Here is a 21,401-nt window from a genome sequence, read left to right on the forward strand (position 1 = left end):
TACAGGAGGGTAGCTCTCTGGGAACAGGGCTGGAGTGCCCTACTCTGGATAGTACTCTTCATTAACAACGTGTTGCCAGGTACATGTTTAAGGATAAGGAAAGCATGAAAGATCGCAATATCCTTAAGTCGTCACCGACTCGTCATAGTCACCCAAGCCTCACCTCAACATAAGCGTTCATTTGGTTTACCTCTAAAAAGCATGGAATAGCCCGGCAGTACAGCCCACAAGCAAATTATCACTTGTCACTCAAAACAACAACAAAAAATCTAAAAACAAGACTACCATCCGCCTGGGAAAATACGTGAACGACCAAGGCAACCTCCGATTAGTAAGTAGTCCTGCGTTTACAGTGTCCGTTCCAATTCAAAACCAGACCCAATGCCATAACAAACAGTCATTTGCAACACTGAGCTGACAATTGGTCTCAAACGGCAGTAGTTTCCTGGTGCTATGCTAACTCTTAGCCATGTGCATCCCTCTCTTCCCTTGGCAGACAATACTAAAGAGATGAGAAGATAAGAAAAGGGGGATGATGCACCATCTGTACAGAGGCTAATTGGGGTAGACAAAGCACACACACTCTCCTTCGCTCAATCACACCCTGAACACGCCGACGCGCATACAGAGACAGATTTAAATACCACAACAATAGAAAATGCACTTGGCGCACACGAGAAAGTGAAGGAATACGTTTTTACCTCCACCCTAGCAGAGTCGGCTCTTGTCGGTCCTAATTCAGCTGGGGTGCCTTTTGCTTTCTTATCTTTGTCTTCTCTCCCTCTCCACGCCTTCATATGTCAGGCATGTGTTTGCGTTCCCACATATGTGAGCCCCAGTGTGGCCGAGTCCAAAGCCAAAGAAACACAGATGGCTCCCAGATGGAAGAGGATATCCAGGCAGTCCAGCACTGTGCGTTCTCGCTCTATCTTGCTCTGTTCGTTCTCTCTCGCTCTGTGCCTGTTCTCTTGCTCTCGCTTTGTCACTGCTCTCTCTCTCTGTCACACACACTGTGTGTTCGCGCTCTACCTCTCTCTCTGCTGTGTGAACCTCTCTCTTTCTCTTTCTTTCTCTCTCTCTCTCTCTCTCTCTCCCTCCGCCTGTCTGTCTCTCTGACTCCTCCCCCCTTTTCCCACAGACTCTCTCCTCTTTTTCCAGGCACAGTCTGCTGGGCTGATGTCACCGACAAGGCCACGTCCCCCCTATTTAATGTATTTACCGACGGACCTCGTGATTAACATAACTAATTGTACTGGCACCTTCAGGCTAAACAAAGGCTGTGACAAGTAAGGGGGGCATTACTTTCCTCTATACCCCCCTTCAAGAGTGGGGCTCTCACAATGTTTTATACCCCCTCTGTGGCCCTTTTTCTTTCTTTGGCTCTCTTTTTGTTTCACCACCTTAATGCAGTCTGGTAGGCCATTGAATCCAGTGTGTGGACACTTGAGGGGAGATGAATGCAACCTCTTGTCCTCAAGCTTCACTGAGTTAAATTTAAGCCAGCAACTGATTTATCGACAGTACAAGAGAGAAAGGCAGATACAAATCGTAGAAAGTGGATGGTTTTGCTTTTCACCAACATTTTTTGGGGGGAATGAAACCTCTAAAAATAGAATTATAATGCAGATTTTTAGATTGTCAAGACTGAGTTCCTTCTAATTCTGTGGTGAGTCAATGATTAGGCTCTATAATTGACAACTGGCAAACCACGTACACATAATCAAGGCATTTCAAGGCTCCAGACAGGAGTACTCTAAATAGCACACAAGTGCTCGAACAAACAAACAAACAAACAGCAGTCCAAGACAAACACTAACAGTTCATTAAGACGTGATATAACCCGTCCTTGTACACACACACACACACACACACACACACACACACACACACACACACACACACACACACACACACACACACACACACACACACACACACACACACACACACACACACACACACACACACACACACACACACAGACACACACAGAGATCCTAATTGCCTCCCAGGGTTCAGCTGATACTGCAGGTTAAAACGAGGCAACTAAGCCAAGAGCAGACACACACACGCACAGCACAGCTTTATTTGATATCCTTGGACTGATACATTTAGAGAGTGCATCTGGCCAAGGGAGAGAGGGCCAGGTGGCCGTGGCAGAGGGAACAGGAGGTGCAGCACTGACTGCGGGTGCTCTGCAGATGATAAACCCAAACCCAGCCCTACAGGTCAGTGTGTCCATGCTAGCTAGCCCTTAATTCAGATAACACACACCAACCAACCATTCTTACTTAGCCTTTAGCTTTCTCTGCCACGCATACCGTCTGAACTGTCTATGTATTTGGCCATAATCGATCCCATAGAGGGAGAAAGCAAAGCATACACTTATGTAGTCATTTTTTAAGGGGGAAAGTCAATATGGAATTGCTTTAGCTCCTTCATGCAGTCTCCCACAGCTGTTAACCATTGTGCTAGGCTATGCGGCCGAGACTGAGAAAAAAGGAAAACGAAAAGGGGACGTTGCTAGCTGCCCACAAAATGAGACACCCCAGTGAACCTCGAGCATCTGTTTCTGTTCACACGCTCTCTCTCTCTCTCTCTCTCCGAACATCTACTTTTAGAAAAATAAACAGAGTGCTTAAACGACAGCACCGGCACTCTCCTGTAGTCCAGAGGTGGGAGGAACGAGGAGTTTGGATGTTTGGAGGGTCTAAAGGGTAGAGGGAGAAATATATAATCATTACCTCACCCACTCACTAATTACGCCTTGTGATGGATAGCTTGTTGTGTGAGTGAGGGGAATAGGAGGAGGATTGTGGCCTCCACAATGAGCTCATACAATACAGCTACGGGTCGAATGGATACAGATGTGTAGGGCCAATACCTTGACCATTTGGAGCGTGTGTGCCTGTGTGTGTGTGTCTCACCTGCTTCGTAAAGCAAAAGGTGTAGACTAACAGTGAAGTGAGTTGCTTACTTCACAACAATGCAGAGAGAAACCAATAGAAATAATATAAAAATAATAACACAAGGAATAAATACACAATGAGTAACGATAACTTGGCTGTATACACGGGGTACCAGTACCGAGTCGATGTGAGGGGATACGAGGTCATTGAGGTAGATATGTACACATAGGTAGGGATACTGTGACTAGGCAACAGGATAGATAAACAGTAGCAGCAGCGTATGTGATGAGTCAAATGAGTTAGTGCAAAAAGGGTCAATGCAGATAGTCCGGGTCGCTATTGGTTAACTATTTAACTAACTAGCAGTCTTATGGTGGTATAAGCTGTTCAGGGTCCTGTTGGTTCCAGACTTGGTGGATTGGTACCGCTTGCTGTGCAGTAGCAGAGAGAACAGTATGACTTGGGTGTCTGGAGTTTTGACCATTTTTAGGTCCTTTCTCTGACACCACCTGGTATAGAGATCCTGGATGGCAGGGAGCTTGGCCCCAGTGATGTACCGGGTCGTATGCACTACCCTCTATTAGAGGTCGACGATTATGATTTTTCAACGCCGATACCAATTATTGGAGGACCAAAAAAAGCCGATACCGATTAATCGGCCGATTTGTAATAATGACAATTACAACAATACTGAATTAACACTTATTTTAACTTAATATAATACATAAATAAAACGCTATTAGCGCGCCCCCCTCTAACTAGCTAGCCATTTCACATCGGTTACACCAGCCTAATCTCGGGAGTTGATAGGCTTGAAGTCATAAACAGCTGCTGGCAAACGCACAAAAGTGCTGTTTGAATGAATGCTTACGAGCCTGCTGCTGCCTACCATCGCTCAGTCAGACTGCTTTCTCAAATCATAGACTTAGTTATAACATGATAACACACACAAATACGAGCCTTTTTGTCATTAATATGGCCGAATCCGGAAACTATCATCTCGAAAACAAGACGTTTATTCTTTCAGTGAAATACGGAACCGTTTTATCTAACGGGTGGCATCCATAAGTCTAAATATTCCTGTTACATTGCACAACCTTCAATGTTATGTCATAATTACGTAAAATTATGGCAAATTAGGCGGCCCAAACTGTTGCATATACTATGACTCTGCGTGCAATGAATGCAAGAGAAGTGACACAATTTCACTTGGTTAATATTGCCTGCTAACCTGGATTTATTTTAGCTAAATATGCAGGTTTAAAAATATATACTTCTGTGTATTGATTTTAAGAAAGGCATTGATGTTTATGGTTAGGTACATATTGGAGCAATGATACGCACCGCATCGATTATATGCAACGCAGGACAAACTAGATAAACTAGTAATATCATCAACCATGTAGTTAACTAGTGATTATGATTGATTGTTTTTTATAAGATAAGTTTAATGCTAGCTAGCAACTTACGTTGGCTTACTGCATTTGCGTAACAGGCAGTCTCATTGTGGAGTGCAATGTAATCAGGTGGTTAGAGCATTGGATGAGTTAACTGTAAGGTTTGCAAGATTGAATCCCCCGAGCTGACAAGGTAAAAAAATCTGTTGTTCTGCCCCTGAACAAGGCAGTTAACCCACTGTTCCTAGGCCGTCATTGAACATAAGAATGTGTTATTAACTGACTTGCCTAGTTAAACAAAGATTAAATAAAGGTGTAAAAAATAAAAAATATTTTTAAAAATCGTCCAAAAATATCGATTTCCGACTGTTATGAAAACTTGAAATCGGCCCTAATTAATCGGCCATTCCGATTAATCGGTCGCCCTCTACCCTCTATAGCGCCTTGCGTTCGGATGCTAAGCAGTTGCCTTACCAAGCAGTGATGCAGCCAGTCAAGATGCTCTCAGTGGTGCAGCTGTATAACTCTTTTAGGATCTGAGGGTCCATGCTGACTCTTTTCAGCCTCCTAAGGGGGAACAGGCGTTGTCGTGCCTTCTTCGCGACTGTGTTGGTGTGTGCGGACAATGTTAATTCCTAAGTGATGTGGACACCGAGGAACTTGAAGCTCTAGACCCGCTCCACTACAGCCCCATCAATGTGGATGGGGGTGCGAAAGGCCCTCCGTTTCCTGGAATCCACAATCGGCTCCTTTATCTTGTTGAGGGAGAGGTTATTGTCCTGGCACCACACAGCCAGGTCACTGACCTCCTCCCTAATAGGCTTTCTCATCGTCATCGGTGGTCAGGCCAACCACCGTTGTTTCGTCAGCAAAATTAATGATGGTGTGTGAGTCATGCTTGGCCACGCAGTCGTGTGTGAACAGGGAGTACAGGAGGGTACTAAGCACTCACCCCTGAGGGGCCTGTGTTGTTGCCTACCCTCACCATCTGGAGGTGGTCCATCAAGAAGTGCAGGATCCAGTTTCAGAGGGAGGTGTTCAGTCCTAGGGTCCTGAGCTTAGTGATGAGGGTACTATGGTGTTGAACACTGAGCTATAGTCAATGAACAGCATTATCACGTACAGTAGATGTTCCTCTTGTCCAGGTGGGAGAGGGAAAAGGGGACATTGTGGTCACACCTCGATAAGTGATAATATTTTGGGGGACACAATATCAGTGAAAATGACACAATTCCCTTCACTATTGAGCAGAGACTAGGGATTAACACTGGTTCCCGGGACACTCCCCGGACCACTCTACATTTCCTGATATTTTTGATGACAAAACCCGGGAAATTAGCCTACAACATTTCCCCCAATGTTGCACTAATGCAATAACACAAAATACACAAGATGCGCAGCAGCAGATTGTAAAAGCATGGCGTACAACTTCTACTTGCAAGCTTCATAAGTTAATGATCCATTTCAAGCAATTTGTACAGACCTATGCTAGTAATTGTTGCCACATTGCTGGTGAACTTACAAAGTCAACAGTTAATAATATTATTGATCCCCATAAAAAAAAAAAATTGCTGCATATTTATTATGGTAATCATCTCTCCCTACAATTTGATGTTCGCGCTGCATCCGATCCGATAGCTGTATTGCAAATCAGCAATCTGTTCGCTAGCTCACCTAACCTGTGTTAATTGACAGTCCAATCAGACGGCCGAGTGTGCATTTCACTAGCCAATCTGTTGCAGGTTATTTTGCAAAGGCAAAGCTGTGACTACTGTCTCTGGCTGCATGTAGTCATCTAGGTCGACTCTGTGCCACAAAATGACTGACAAAATATGACAAAAAACCTGTCCAGACAATTACAAGTCATCAGTCTCAAGTCAAAGTCAAGTCCTGAGTCTTGAGTCTCCAAGTCCAAGTTAATTTCTGTCAAGGTGAGTCTCAAGTCATCAAACATGAGTCCACAACTCTGCTATTTTCCTATCATCCCAATCCCTAGTCGTGACTCCCGTCTTGCATGAAAATTCCTAACTTTATTCTGTAATCCATAGGTTGCATTATCAAAGCACGTTTCGACTATGCATTTAAAAAATACAGCTAAAACATTTCCCCCGCCTCTCTGCGCTGTCTTGTATTGCTGCCCATATGAGAGCTTGGGTAGAGAATGTGAGATCAACAAATGGGATGCAATTAGATATGGATTATTTTATTTTATGAGCTGATGAGATATTCTGTCATTTTTTTAGGTTATTTAGCAAGTTTAGCAACTTTGGTCATTTTACTTTTGTTTGACTGCCGTTACAAAAGTTTGTAAGATTCGACGACTCTGTGGCCTACTCGGGTTGCGTCCTGAGCGCGCTCGGTGTCGAGATGCCCTAGGCCTACCAGTAAAATGCACGGAATTAATTGAGGAACATAACGCTCAGAATTTGTGAACGGCCTGTTTCGAAATTCACAACAATGTCATTGGCGATTAAAGTTACTCTATCATTACTAAATATCCCTTTCATCTGCTGTTAAATCTTTACATAGTGAAGCAGCCAAGACAGCAATGTGGCCCAGTGCCCCTCTCATTTTGGGAGAACCCTGGCATAGTGACCATATCTTGGATTTAAATGTTTTAAATGGGCACTTACATTTTTTTTGCGGTATTATATGAATATCCTAGCGGAAAATATGAATCGCTAGCAGAGACAATCAATACCCCATCATGACCATAGTCACATTACCCAAATGTACTTATCGGGGATGAAATATGTTGTGTGGTTCAGTGTCATTCAGTGAAAGACACAAACAGTTATGCTCCCCTCTTGGAGCGAACCCAAAAGTCTTTACACACAATTTACACTCGCATCACCTTGTGCTAGGAAAACACAGCCAACCCCGGTCAGCTGAGGTGACTACTGAAAGGTGTCATTATCATCACAAAAGGTGGCCACGTAGCCTCATGAATGGCTCAAAGAGGGAGGGGGGGGGCTGAAGAACCTTGCTTCTTAAATGGGCAATTATCTCTAGGATTTTAACATGCCCCCAAGGGCTACAAAGCTGGGGCTAGCCCAACAGCACTTTGGGCCTGCTCTTATCAGTGCGAGAGAAAGCTACCAAGCAGCACAACGCAACAGGATCCCCAGGAGCCCCATTGTGCTAAGGCGACACACGAATGATCTGAATGCAATCAACGGCTAATGTATTAGCATTAGTGCTACGTATGGTTTACATCTGTGACGGCTTCAGTCAAGTGTCGTGCTGTATTAGCATACGAAGCCATTCAAGAACATTTTTAGAAAACAAAAGTTTGAGAAGCATGCAGGGGGGAGGCAGCAGCAATTACTTAAATTACATTGGTGATAATGGCGTCATGAACGTTAATGCTTAGTAAACATGCTAATGACAGAGAGACAGACAAACAAGGTAGCCTACTCGGGAATTAAACAAACAAGGCAGCTTGAGTGTTTGCAAATGCATTTTCTATAAACCACGCGACTTAAATTATTCATTAACTTCATTTGCAATGCTGCGCAAACATGCTAACGCTAGCCAAATTGAGATCCGTGCAGGAAGTCAACAACACTGGGATGCTGCAAAGTGTCTTTTTCTTTCAGCCGTAAATGACCTATCCCCCTCCCCCACGCATTGTTTTAAGTAGACACCTGTGAGTATTTGTGTGTGTGTGTGCTATTGTGTACGTCTGTTGGAGGCCACGCTTGTCTTTCGTCATTCACAGGCTATGAGAGCCAGCCAAAACAGCTTGCTCCTTGGCTTCACTCCCACTCACCATATCTCAGCCCACAGGAGTTCCTTTGGAATCAATGAAAGCACAATGCACCTGAATCCCTGCGTCTCACTCTCTCTCCTCTGCTTTTCCGCAGTCCCGTTTGATCTTTTAATGCCATATCTTCCATTACATCTGCTGTAGGGACAACTTGACGGGAGACATAATCACTTTCTCCATGTCTGGTACGCGGTCATTAGCAGTGAAGGAAAAACATGCAAAATAAATAAGATGCTTGGCAGTGGTATGGTCACACGCTAAATCTCGGGGACTATTTTATTTCGCTGCATACTCAGCACAATAATATGGTATAAAATCAGAACAGGCCATGTGAAGTCCTATGGGTGTTCTCTTCTTGGCCTCGTCTCCTCCCTCTTTTGCAGCAACTCAATTCAAAGCTATCGATTCACTCAAAGGCTCGTTCACATATCATCCTGGGGATATTAAAAACAAATGGGTGGGGGGGGGTGGGGGGGGGCGCTCATAGCGAAAACACAAGAAAACCCATTGACTGCTACTTTACCCCCCCCCCTCCATTACCCCCAAGCCCCACCTTACCCCCCCCCCCCCCCACCATGAGCTATTGTACCCTCCTTTTCAGACACTCCTATATCACCAATAACAAATGGGTCCCTTTTTTTCTCTCTCTCACCCCCCCTTCTTGTTCCCTCTCTCTCCTTCTCTCCCTTGCTCTCGATGAAAGGCAGGCATTGAGCCGGCAGTGGCATTCCAAAACCTCAGCCCACGGCTCCAGAGTGTCTGGCTATTCAACACTGCTGGGAGCGATTAGTTTAAGTAAGGCCTGACCCGCCTACTCACCCATGGAAAACCGTCAGATCTCTTGTTACACTTTGGTTGGAGAAGGGAGGACTGTGCTTTCGAGTGCCTGTGTGTGCAACTGTGCATGTGGTGTGTTAATGTGCGAGTGTGTGTGTGTGTGGTTGTGAGAGAGAGCGCGTGTGTGTGTGCACACACGCTAAGAATTTATGAGAGGTGGGTCACACGCTCACTTGGCTGCATCTTCCCTAAGTTTCCACAGAGGAAGGCCAAGTGTGGGACAGACGCCAAACCTTTTCTCCAATAACTCTGTTAAACGATATTCAATAACCACCTTCTCCTTTTCTCTCAAGTTAAACCGTGCACCAGATAAACCAATCGGGCTATCCGTGGCTGACTCCATATATAGCTAAAGCCTTACATGCCCTTACTTACAGTATTCTAATCATTAAAGTGTACAAGGCAGCGAGAGATCTCTTGAAGTTTGGCCTGCTCTGCCAACCGTACCAAATTCTCAGCACATAAACAACTGCTTGGAAGCAAAAAATGCCAGACTGACAGTCGGAGTGCAATGTGCATGCTTTCTATGGCGATACTGTTGCTTTCATTCATACAGTATGCAGGCATAAAGCCTTTTTTCTATAGTATAGCCTAGTAACATATACAATACGCATACTGCGTTCTTAGTTTCTTAAAGTCTACACCTACAGTGTTATAAGTCATTTGAAGTCTACGGTTAACATGAGCACAGTGCATTAATGTACTTAACAGCCACCTTGTAAAACAATGGTGACTTTGCTACTGCTTTTTATAGGGAACAGACATTTTGCAATGGGCACGTCTGACATGGCAGTAGGGCAAGTAAAAAAAAAAAAAAGCACGAACCACATTCCCCTTAATATTAAATGGTTTTAACCTGAGCTTCATTCTAAGATGGTGGTTTGTCGTCCATTGTGCTTGCAGGAAGGACCTTGACAATAGTGCCACTTTCAGCCCTACAAAGAACTTTATTGTTCCTGTCATGTCAGAGACGAAACAATAGACAGGTGAAATGAAACGTACGTCAACACGGGGGCCCGGGAAAGAGAAAGTCCTCATCTTTTGGATTCAAAGGCGTGCTTTGACATCACCAGCCAAAGACCTCTCATCTCATTGGGGTGTTCGGTTACTGTGTGTGTGTGTGTGTAGATATTTTGTATGTGTGTGTGTGTGTTTCTTCCTCCACCTGCAGTTGATCCCATAATAACCTTCTAGTTATCCCCCGGGCTGGAGCAGCTGTGTTGTGCTCTTGCCTGGCGACGGCCACACCTGCGTAGTGTGTTATGCAGGTGGCTCATCTGGAGGGTTACATTGGTAACACCTGGCCAAGCAGAGATAGAGCCTGCGGGGGGGGATTTGTGAAGGGCTCAATTACAGCTTGGCTAGATAAGGACTCTGGGGTATAGCCCAAACACACACGCATACACACACACACACAGACATGCCTTTGCCTTACTCAAGGTTCAGTCGCAGGGATGTTTAGGCTTATCGAAGGTGCGCTCCCCTCCAAGGTGTGTGTGTGTGTGTGTGTGTCTGTGTGTTAAAGAGAGCGAGAGAGAACCAAACACCCCAGACTGAGGATGATGAGCCCATCTGCCTCGGCTTTGTGACTATGGGAGGAAAACTAACAAAAAACACTACGAGAGGAAAGAGACATAAACATCACGTACACTACATGACCAAAAGTATGTGGACACCTGCTCGTCGAACATCTCATTCTAAAATCATGGGCATTAATATGGAGTTGGTCCCCCCTTTGCTGCTATAACAGCCTCCACTCTTCTGGGAAGGCTTTCCACTAGATGTTGAAACATTGCTGCGGGGACTTGCTTTCATTCAGCCACAAGAGCATTAGTGATGTCGGGCACTGATGTTGGGCGATTAGGCTGGGCTTGCAGGGTTGAGGTCAGGGCTCTGTGCAGGACAAGTTCTTCCACACTGACAGTTCTTCTCGACAAACAATTTCTGCATGGACCTCGCTTTGTGCACGGAGGCATTGTCATGCTGAAACAGGAAAGGGCCTTCCCCAAACTGTTGCCACAAAGTTGGAAGCTCAGAATCGTCTAGAATGTCATTGTATGCTGTAGCGTTAAGATTTCCCTTTACTGGAACTAAGGGGCCTACCTCGAACCATGAAAACAGACCCAGACCATTAATCCTCCTTCACCAAACTTTACAGTTGGCACTATGCATGTTTTTCTGGCATCTGCCAACACCAGATTTGTCCGTCGGACTGCTAGATGGTGAAGCATGATTCATCCCTCCAGAGAACGCGTTTCCACTGCTCCAGAGTCCAATGGTGTCGAGCTTTACACCACTCCAGCCAACACTTGGCATTGAGCATGGTGAGTTTAGGCTTGTGTGTGGCTGCTCGGGCCATGGAAACCCATTTCATGAACCTCCCGACAAAAAGTTATTGTGCTGAAATTGCTTCCAGAGGCAGTTTGGAACTCGGTAGTGAGTGTTGGAACCGAGGAAACAATTTGTACGCACTACGTGCTTCAACACTCGGGGCACCCGTTCTGTGAGCTTGTGGTCTACCACTTCACGGCTGAGCCGTTAATGCTCCTAGACATTTCCAGTTCACAATAACAGCACTTACAGTTGACCGGGGCAGCTCTAGCAGGGCAGACATTTGATGAACTGACTTGTTGGAAAGGTGGCATCCTATGACAGCGCCACGTTGAAAGTCGCTGAGCTCTTCAGTAAGGCCATTCTACTGCCCATGTTTGTCTATAGAGATTGTATGGCTGTATACTCGATTTTATACACATGTCAGAAATGGGTGTGGCTGAAATAACCAAATCCACTCATTTGAAGGGGTGTCCACATACTTTTGTATATATAGTATAGGTCTGAATAGATCACATTCCAACAAGAGCAAGTTGGTCTGGTAAATTGGAGATACGTGAATAACGGAACAACAGTAGGGTTTCCTTTCACAACAACAGTATTCATAAAGCATCTCAGAGTATAAGTGCTGATCTAGGATCAGGTATCCCCTGTCCATAAGACCTGATCTACAAAAAGAGTCAACAGAGACTGTGCTTTCTCAAAAAGCTGGGATCTTTTAATATTGACTGTACTATACTGACTCTGTTTTTACAAATCTTTCATTGAGAGTATTTTAACTTTTTGTATTGTTTGTTGGTTTGGCAATGCCACTGTCAGCCAGAGAAATATGCTGAGAAGGATTATCACCAAGGCAAGCAAGGTACCTGGAGTCAAACAGACAGGCCTGGATGAGATCTTTAAGGTCAGAACCCCACTTCAAGGATCACAAAATAATTTTAGACCCAAGCCACCCCCTGTACCCGGACGTGCTACCTGTCCCAGACCTGCTGTTTTCAACTCTCTGGAGACAGCAGGCGTGGTAGAGATACTCTTAATGATCGGCTATGAAAAGCCAACTGACATTTACTCCTGAGGTGCTGACTTGCTGCACCCTCGACAACAACTGTGATTATTATTATTTGACCATGCTGGTCATTTATGAACATTTGAACATCTTGGCCAAGTTTTGTTATAATCTCCACCCGGCACAGTCAAAAGAGGACTGGCCACCCCTCATTCCTCTCTAGGTTTCTTCCTAGGTTTTGGCCTTTCTAGGGAGTTTTTCCTAGCCACCATGCTTCTACACCTGCATTGCTTGCTGTTTGGGGTTTTAGGCTGGTTTTCTGTACAGCACTTTGAGATATCAGCTGATGTACGAAGGGCTATATAAATACATTTGATTTGATTTGTACCCGGACTTTGAACTACTCCCCTCTGGGCGCAGGTATAGGGCACACCTCGGCAGGAAAAATAAAACTAGACAATCATTTGTGCCAGGTGTGATATCCATCCTAAATAGCTTGGGCCAATGTTCCTATCGACCCAGTAAGGCCAGCAGGCTAGTCTCATGTTATTGGTATGTAACTGTTATGAAAGTTGTATTGTCAATTTGTTTTGTATTTAAACGCCACTTTAAAAGTGTATGTGACACTGCAACAAAATTTCCCCGCGGGGACAAAGTCAGTAAAATAAGAACTGCATTCAGTATGATCTAAAAGACTGATCCTGGATCAGGACTTTATGATTACAGACCTGGAACAGACCTCCATCCCTGAGCGGCTCTGAAGCTCAGCGGGACTGGAAACAGAGCAGAGATGGATGGGGTGCAGTTTGATGAGATAGTATGAGGAGTCATAAAGCACTCGTACAACAGAGACACATGGGAAGAGTTGTAAGGGAGACTTTTCCTGAATCTTTCATCAACCGCCTTCATGACGCAAGCCTTGATTTAGGTCAGCCGGTTAGCCAGAAAAGGTTAGCATGAGCTCTAAAGCACATAACAAGACAGACTTGGACAGTGTTACGCATTCTTTGTCATGAGCTGATGTTTTCTTTTACAGCCAATGATGTGTCGCGTCAATATTCCCGATTATGACAATGTAAAGAATGCTTTGCGAGAGAAGGTTCGCAGCAACGTTCAAACTTGAGTTTCTCATTTGAAAACCAGTCCATATTGTACTATCAGTCTTCAATGGGAAACTCATACAAGCATGGATTTGAACTCTCCTCTGGGTGCTGACAAGCCCACTGCAGCTGAGCCCCAACCCCATTGACCAGGAGAGAGAGTAAGCGAGAGGGGTAGAATATCCCCGAAAGCCGTGGAGAATAGGGGGAACCAATCCGAACTAGGCTTTGTCTGGGCTGGAAGAGGGAAGAACGGGTATTAAAAAAGCATAATGTGGTGATAAGTTCCTTTCAGTTCCTTTTTTACACTGTGAACGCTCTAATTTACTACTGGGTGACTAGTACTTTTGTTCTCGGTCAATGTCCTCCTCTCAAAGTAGGAGACTAAATAAATGCCCGCATATAATAAGGCCCCCACGTCCCACCAGTCAAATATAATAAGGCCCCCACGTCCCACCAGTCAAATGCCCGAAAATACAGCTGGGTAGAAAGGATACATGCATTTCCAATGACGGTTTTGAAAGAAACACTTTTCACAGCAGGACACAAAGGTCTTATCCATTTTGGGGAACTTTTCAAAAGCACCTAAGAAATATGCTAAACATATTCCGAATCCCCTAGCTGGTTTCAAACACATGAATGTGTCATATAATACCAATGTGTAACGCGGCTACAGTGACACTACCTACATTATGAGGCTAGTTAGTAAAACAAAATGAAAGTGTTAACAGCTCTGCGAAGAGAGCCCTGTAGTCAACTCAACGCCATAACAAAAAGCCCCTGAGAAGTAATCATCTTAAGACGGTCTGCTGAAAAACAAACCAAGGGTTTAACATGGAGAGGGGAGCAGAGGAGCAGAGAGAGGAGAGGAGCGGAGCACGCCCCAGCGCAGGCCCACTAATAGGTCTCGTCTCCTGTAGACTGGCATTCCAGAGGACTGTTATTGGCGGGCGATCCGAAGAGCAGGGCCCACATCTGGATCCAATCCTCCCACCCGGTCCGTGCAGCGCACAGCAACAAGAAACAGCTGTGCGAACCTGGCGTCAATTAGCTTCACATTCTCCTGACAGTTAATCCGTTCCTCTCCCCTTTTTTTTTCTTCCTCCCTCCCTCACTCTCTCTTTCTGTCTCTCTCTCCTTCACTTTAGGTTGCCTCACAGGCTGAAGTAACAGAGGTTTGTGAAATAGGGAGCAGTCAATAAGGAGCATGGATGGACGGCGACTATCTCATGAAAACACGCAACACGAGGGTCTGTCAAGGGAGAACCATTGAGTCAGTGAGTCGTGTTTAGCCTTGTGGAAGAGATTTAGGGTAGATGTCATGGCTATCAAAACATGGGTGAACTTCAAAATGGATGTGAGGGAATAGATTGATTTATTTTGGGTAAAAGGTTTGTTTTCATTTAGACTTTTTGGAGTTGGTATTTAGTAGTTTAGTATAGATTATGAACCTCATTACTGAATAGAAGACTTTGGAACAGAATAATTGATGAGGTTATGGAATAGCGAGGCACCCTGATATTACTCAACACTAAGCATGAAAGTGTGCTCAAGTTGTTTCCACTCATAACAACACTTCACAAATGTCTAAGAATGATCTGCCTGTGCACACACATTGAACAAAATGTCATCGCCCATCAGTGATGAGTCAAACCTCAAGCCCAATTCAATTCCACCCCGCTCAAATCATCCGCGTTTCTGAATCAAACATAGATTCATCCTCTGATAGTTAATGGGAGCCAGACTTAGAGCAAACCTCCTCCAATCTGATGGGCCTGACGACGGAGCTGGATGAGCCCCCAGCCAGCGCAATACCGTGGGGCCCAGTAAAGCATTAACAGGTGTTACTGGTGGAAAAGACCCACTCGGAGACCAGAGAGAGCAGCACATGAGAGGAAATGAGGATGCTGGGCTGACTCACTCCCCGCTACAGGCACCTCTCTCTCCACAGCGCCAGGGAAATTGTCCCACACGACAACACAAAGGGGCCAGATCTGGCAACCCGGATGAGCCACTCGAGCCAAACTCAATTAGGAGCCTAATGCAAACCTGCAGGGCTTTGTAATTTATTTCCCTTTTAAAAGTCAGGGGATTGGAATCTGACTCGCTCACACACACACACACACACACACACACACACACACACACACACACACACACACACACACACACACACACACACACACACACACACACACACACACACACACACACACACACACACACACACACACAAAAGAAAAGCGAGAAAGAAAGAAGGAAAAAGGGGGAAATTGTAGGAGCGTCCAACTTGGCCACATGTTTTCAAGTGGATTTAATTTAATCAAGAGACAAAACAGCAACAATTTGGGGGAATGATTGAGAAAGAACATGAGTGATGGTGTACTACTCAGCGACGGTGTACTCCCAGCAAAGACAACGAAGGTCACCACTCTCCCATCCATACTCTAAAACTGTTCATTTCGTACAAAAAACAACAACAACTACGTACTAACTAGATGTAATTTAACATGTATCCCGGTCAACGTTTTGGACCAAAATCCCCGAACACTAAGAACCATAAAAGGATTACAGGTCTAACATGGCTGCCAGAGGAGCTCTGCTGCTCCCTGCTGGTTACTGTAACAAAAAATATGATCATCATTATCATCATCATTACTGTCTTGTCTTTGTCAGGCCATCGTTTGTTATTCTGACGTTAGGGGAAAAAGGGAGACGAATTGGTGGCCCCCGGGGTCAAACAATGATACAGTTGTGCCCTGAGGCTCTGGATAGAACTGGCGACCCCACTTGCATTGCATGACTGTGCCTTTGTCCCACAGGCTAAGTAGACAAGTGGGAGTTCTCTATTGGCAGTCTTTCGACCGCCTGGTGTTATTGTCTTGAAAAGCTGTAAACTCCAGATGGTGCAAAACTTTGCCTGGTGGATTAATTCCAAATCCTCCAATGAAAAGGCACATTTAGAGTGGCGGCCCTGCTATTGAATCAAATTGGAGCATAATAGCAGGATAGTATGAGCTATACGAGGGCAAAGCTCACAACAGAAGGATATGCATGTTATAATGGCCTAAAGTTAGGCTACAAAAATGTCATTATCTAACCATGACATGAATGAAAACGGTTGATTATGTTTACTTACGATGAAAGTTATGAGGTAATAAAACAATGTATTAGTGAAATAATGAGACACATTTGCATTGACACCAAATGTGTGAATATTTAGGTAAATGTTGGTCCCATTGAACGTGTCTGCATACTCAACATCATAACATTACATTAGGCTGCAAAACACCCTGGACTGTTTCCGCATTGTTCCTGAGTGTGAGAGACCCAGGTGTAGGTGACGCAGGTTTATGTGATTTTTGAACTTTTCCTGTTGAAAAGTGATATCCCAAGTATAAATATAGTAAAGTTCGCACACTAAAGGGTAAAAAAAAATATGTTTTTCGTGTTTTTGAGAGACAACTGTAAACCTCAAGGAGTAGAGCATTAGATGAGTTGGTTTGATGGGAAGTTGTGATGTCATCGGCCTCCCTCTTGCTTGAGGAACAATAGATAACAAAAGAGGAAAGCCCCCCTTGACTTACCTGGACCCCCTAACTACCTATTGAGATGTGCCTTTTGTTAAATGAGGTGAAAATGAGTCTGACTGCCACTTTAAATTAGCAGAGACGGAAGAGGAAGCCAGACACCCCACTCCCCTGTTTATTTTCCCTTTTCTCCTGGTTAGTGCATTGCCTTTAATTTACGTAGACCAAACCCAGCTGCTATTGCATTGGTGTCTATGGGAGACAGACCCAGTTAAGTAGACCGGAACTGAACAATTATAATCAATGGTAAACGACCTAAGTAATATATCTTCATTTATCCACCATCTTTGATTTTTAGCGCATCTGATCCACACACATTGTCATAGGATAATATACAAATAATCCAAATAATAATACCCCAAAACGCCCACAAACACGTGTTGCGTGTATTTTACAACACCAAAACATATACCACCCCACAGCATTAGCCGACATAGATACTAGTTTAGTTAGGCTACTTACATTGAAAAGCGCCCGGAATCCCGACCATGCTCTTCGCACTTTGAATGACAGTGTGCACGTTTCAAGGCACAGCCAACTGTAATTAAAATGATATATGCTCGTCGATTGATATCTCGCATTGACTTGTTGTTTCTCAATGAAGATAAAAGCCCGCTGTGATTCGTAACACTGCATCAGGTATCACGGGGCATAGGCTGCTACTGTAGCAAGATTGCGCTGAATATTTGAGTGGGCGGGACTATTTGTAATCCTTTCGCCAAAAAGCAAATACACTGCTGCGTTATTACACCGTCGTAACAGCAGGGAAATACGAACACCAGTGTTTTGGAAATGATTAACGCGAGTCACGACAGAATAGACCACCACTTGCTCACATATCCACGGTTTAGACCAAATGTTTTTTTGTTGCTTTGGAGCCATTTCTTTTAAATCAAGATATCCATTAGGTTTTTGGCAAAGGAAAAAGGTCATATGTCATTAGGCTACTTGTCAACATTTTATCCATGATGAGAATGTTTAGATTGATTCGGTGCTGTATTTTGGTCATGTTGTGGGCTAATTTGAGCATAGATGCACGCCATCACATGTGCTAATCAATACATTAATATTTACGGGAAAAATTAGAAAAATCTATGAACTCATTACTGTAAGTCGTTCTGGATAAGAGCATCTACAAATGACTAAAATGTAAAATATTTGATAATAATAATAATGTATATTCAACAGAGATGGCCGTAGGCCTAAAACACATACACTTCCAATATTTATTTGAGGCATCCTCGTGCCATGTATAGAGTGTTGCTTTCTTGCCTTTCTACAACACAACAACCTATTGAAGGCAAGGAATGATTGGCATTGGACCCCATCCAGGCCCTCATATGTTGTTTCTCTAGCAAACACGATATTTAATTTGGTTGCTGAGAGCTAGCCTTCCAACCCCCATCCCCCCTCATTCCCTCCCCCAGCCACGCAAACACATGCCACATGCTCCTGCCTCCTCCCCCATCCACCACCCCTGCAAGGCTGCCACCTGCTCTAGGGAGCATGATGCACAGCTGCTGAGTTACAATAACAAATGAACGCCCACCATGACCCGGTCCAATACCTGCTACTACAGGCTGCAGCCCATCAACCCCACCAGGGACCTTCACCTATCGGAGGGTGGCTTGAAGAGGGAGCAAGAGAGCTTGTCATCCTTTGGGTCTGCTCTTGTCTGCTTTCTCAACTGATCTGTAAGAGAGTGTGTTTGGACAAGGAGTGAGAGAGGGGGAGGGAGATATTATTGTCTTATGAGTTTACTTTGACAATGTAAAAAAAAGTGCTTTAACTTCCCATGTCAATAAAGTTTATTGAATTGCATTGACAGAGAGGGAGAGGTTGTCACCTTTGAGTCTGCACTCAACTGCATCTACAGCATCTTCAAACATTTTTTTTTAATTTTACCTTTATTTAACTAGGCAAGTCAGTTAAGAACATATTCTTATTTTCAATGACGGCCTGGGAACAGTGGGTTAACTGCCTGTTCAGGGGCAGAACGACAGATTTGTACCTTGTCAGCTCGGGGGTTTGAACTCGCAACCTTCCGGTTACCTTCCGGTTACAAGTCCAACGCTCTAACCACTAGGCTACGCTGCCGCCCCGGCAGAGGTGGGAACAGGCATTTTGCATGTAATCCCCTATATCTTCATCATCTCCATCCACATAGTTTACTATTCTAGGGAACAGATGAATAGGGAATGGATTAAGAAAATATATGATGGAAGAAGTTCAAGGTTGGGTTTGATAGGTCAAAGTCTCACACCATGGCAGAATTATATATATATACAGTAGCATATACAGTACCAGTCAAAAGTTTGGACACACCTACTCATTCAAGGGTTTTTCTTTATTTTTACTATTTTCTACATTGTGGAATAATAGTGATGACATCAAAACGATGAAATAACATATGGAATCATGTTGTAACCAAAAAAGTGTTGAATAAATAAAAAAGGGGATATCTGTCTTGGTCTGACGAGTCCAAATTTGAGGTATTTGGTTCCAACTGCCGTGTCTGTGAGATGCAGAGTAGGTGAATCGATGATCTCGTCATGTGTGGTTCCCACCGTGAATCATGGAGGAGGTGTGATGTTGTGGGGGTGCTTTGCTGGTGACACTGCCAGTGATTTATTTAACCAGCATGGTAACCACAGTATTTTGCAGTGATACGCAGTATACTATCATTTATTTTTCAACAGGACAATGACCAAAACACACCTCCAGGCTGTGTAAGGGAAATTTGACCAAGAAGGAGAGTGATGGTGCTGCATCAGATGACCTGGCCTCCACAATCACCCGACCTCAACCCAATGGAGTTGGTTTGGGATGAGTTGGACCGCAGAGCAAAGGAAAAGCAGCCAACAAGTGCTCAGCATATGTGAGAACTCTTTCAAGACTGTTGGAAAAGCATTCCTCGTGAAGCTGGTTGAGAGAATTCCAATTCCGATTTATTTAACACTTTTTTTGGTTACTACATGATTCCATATGTTATTTCATAGTTTTTATGTCTTCACTATTATTATTATTATGTAGAAAATAGTAAAAAATAAAGAAAAATCCTTGAATGGGTAGGTGTGTCCAAACTTTTGACTGGTACTGTGTATATATATATATATATATATATATATATATATATATATGCCATTTAGCATACACTTTTATCCATTTTACCTTTGTGTGGTCCAGGAAAGTGTTGACAAGTGATAACCTTCAGAGTAACTAAACAGTACCTAAAACCACTAGTAAATCAACTCAGTAACACGTTCACAAAAGATAAAGTCAAAGACTGGGGAGTCAGACGGCCGGGATTTGCCGTCATTATTTCCCTGTGCGTGACAGCTGGCCCCGGCGTCTTTGTCACTGCTCCCTTAATCACACACCAGCAGGTCTGCTGCAGCCTGCCACTGAGCTGTGGGTAACCTGACAGATCGCACACCCTGCCACACTTCCTGCTCCTACTGACTGTCCGGCCCTTGTCCGGTGATTCTTAACCTGACCCGGGGCCGAATTTGGGTCAGGTGGGGTTAGGGCCAAGGCCATGGTTTGGGGGGCCAGCAAGACGGGTCGCGGTTCTCTTGGTCGCTGTGGTCGTCATTCATCAACTCTGTGCCTGCTGTCCACTTGTTTCCCCCACCTCTTTTTTTTTGTCCTCCGCATGTTGATCCCACACAGCGGCACGCGTATCAGCTGAGCTCAGGAAACGGTCGTGTCAGAGGGGTCATGCGGCAGACGCCGTGTTAATTCTCTAGAATTAGCACAGCCATCACCCTCAACGCTCGCACACACACAGACACGCACACCATCAGTCTTGACACACACATGTACACCACCACCCCTCAAACCGCACGCACGCGCACACACACACACACACACACAAAACCTCAATACACACATGCTCCAAATCCCGCTAGTACTACCCCATCAATCAAATATGAGACAGTAGAGAGGGCATCCATATCATGCGTGGGGTTAAGCGTAGGGGGGAGAGCAGGGGAGGAACCCCAGACAGACAGACAGACAGACAGACAGACAGACAGACAGACAGACAGACAGACAGACAGACAGACAGACAGTGTGGATTACAACATCCATGGGCCAGATGGAGAGAGAGAGATAGCCCATTATGTAGATCCTCCCTCTGTCCTCATGCATCTATACCTTTACATTATTCAGGAAGAAAAGGGTGACAATAAATAATGAGCGCAACGAATGCCGAGGGGACAATAGAGGACAGAGCTATAGGGCAGAAGGCGCACAGGTCTCAGGTGCAGCCTCCCTGACCTCAAACTCTCCCTTGACCCCTCATTGCCATCCAAAGTCTCACTCATGGCTCGAGTCGCCTCTGTCTGTGGTACTGTATATTCCAGGTGGGGGATGCATATTGGTTCATGGATGGAGTGAGTCGCCCTAACTTATTAAAACGCATTGCAATGTAAAGTACTATATGCACACTGCATTCATC

General features: G+C 44.6%; 1 protein-coding gene across 2 annotated transcripts in view; it reads right to left on the reverse strand.

Moving 5' to 3' along the window:
* The window catches only part of LOC118388946 (protein CBFA2T2-like), a 50,593-nt gene extending 32,992 nt beyond the window's left edge, over nt 1-17,601 (reverse strand). The window contains exon 1 of one of the 2 annotated variants that reach the window (XM_035778574.2): nt 17,402-17,601. In XM_035778574.2, the coding sequence (XP_035634467.2) occupies nt 17,402-17,429 (28 nt within the window). In that variant the 5' untranslated portion in view covers nt 17,430-17,601. Of the gene's footprint in view, nt 1-701; nt 1,172-17,401 lie in introns of those variants that run through there. The other variant, XM_052527260.1, reaches the window with a different exon arrangement.
* Nucleotides 17,602-21,401: the final 3,800 nt, after the last annotated feature.

This window comes from Oncorhynchus keta, chromosome 10 (assembly GCF_023373465.1).
Source record: "Oncorhynchus keta strain PuntledgeMale-10-30-2019 chromosome 10, Oket_V2, whole genome shotgun sequence".
Classification (NCBI taxonomy): Eukaryota; Metazoa; Chordata; class Actinopteri; order Salmoniformes; family Salmonidae; genus Oncorhynchus; species Oncorhynchus keta.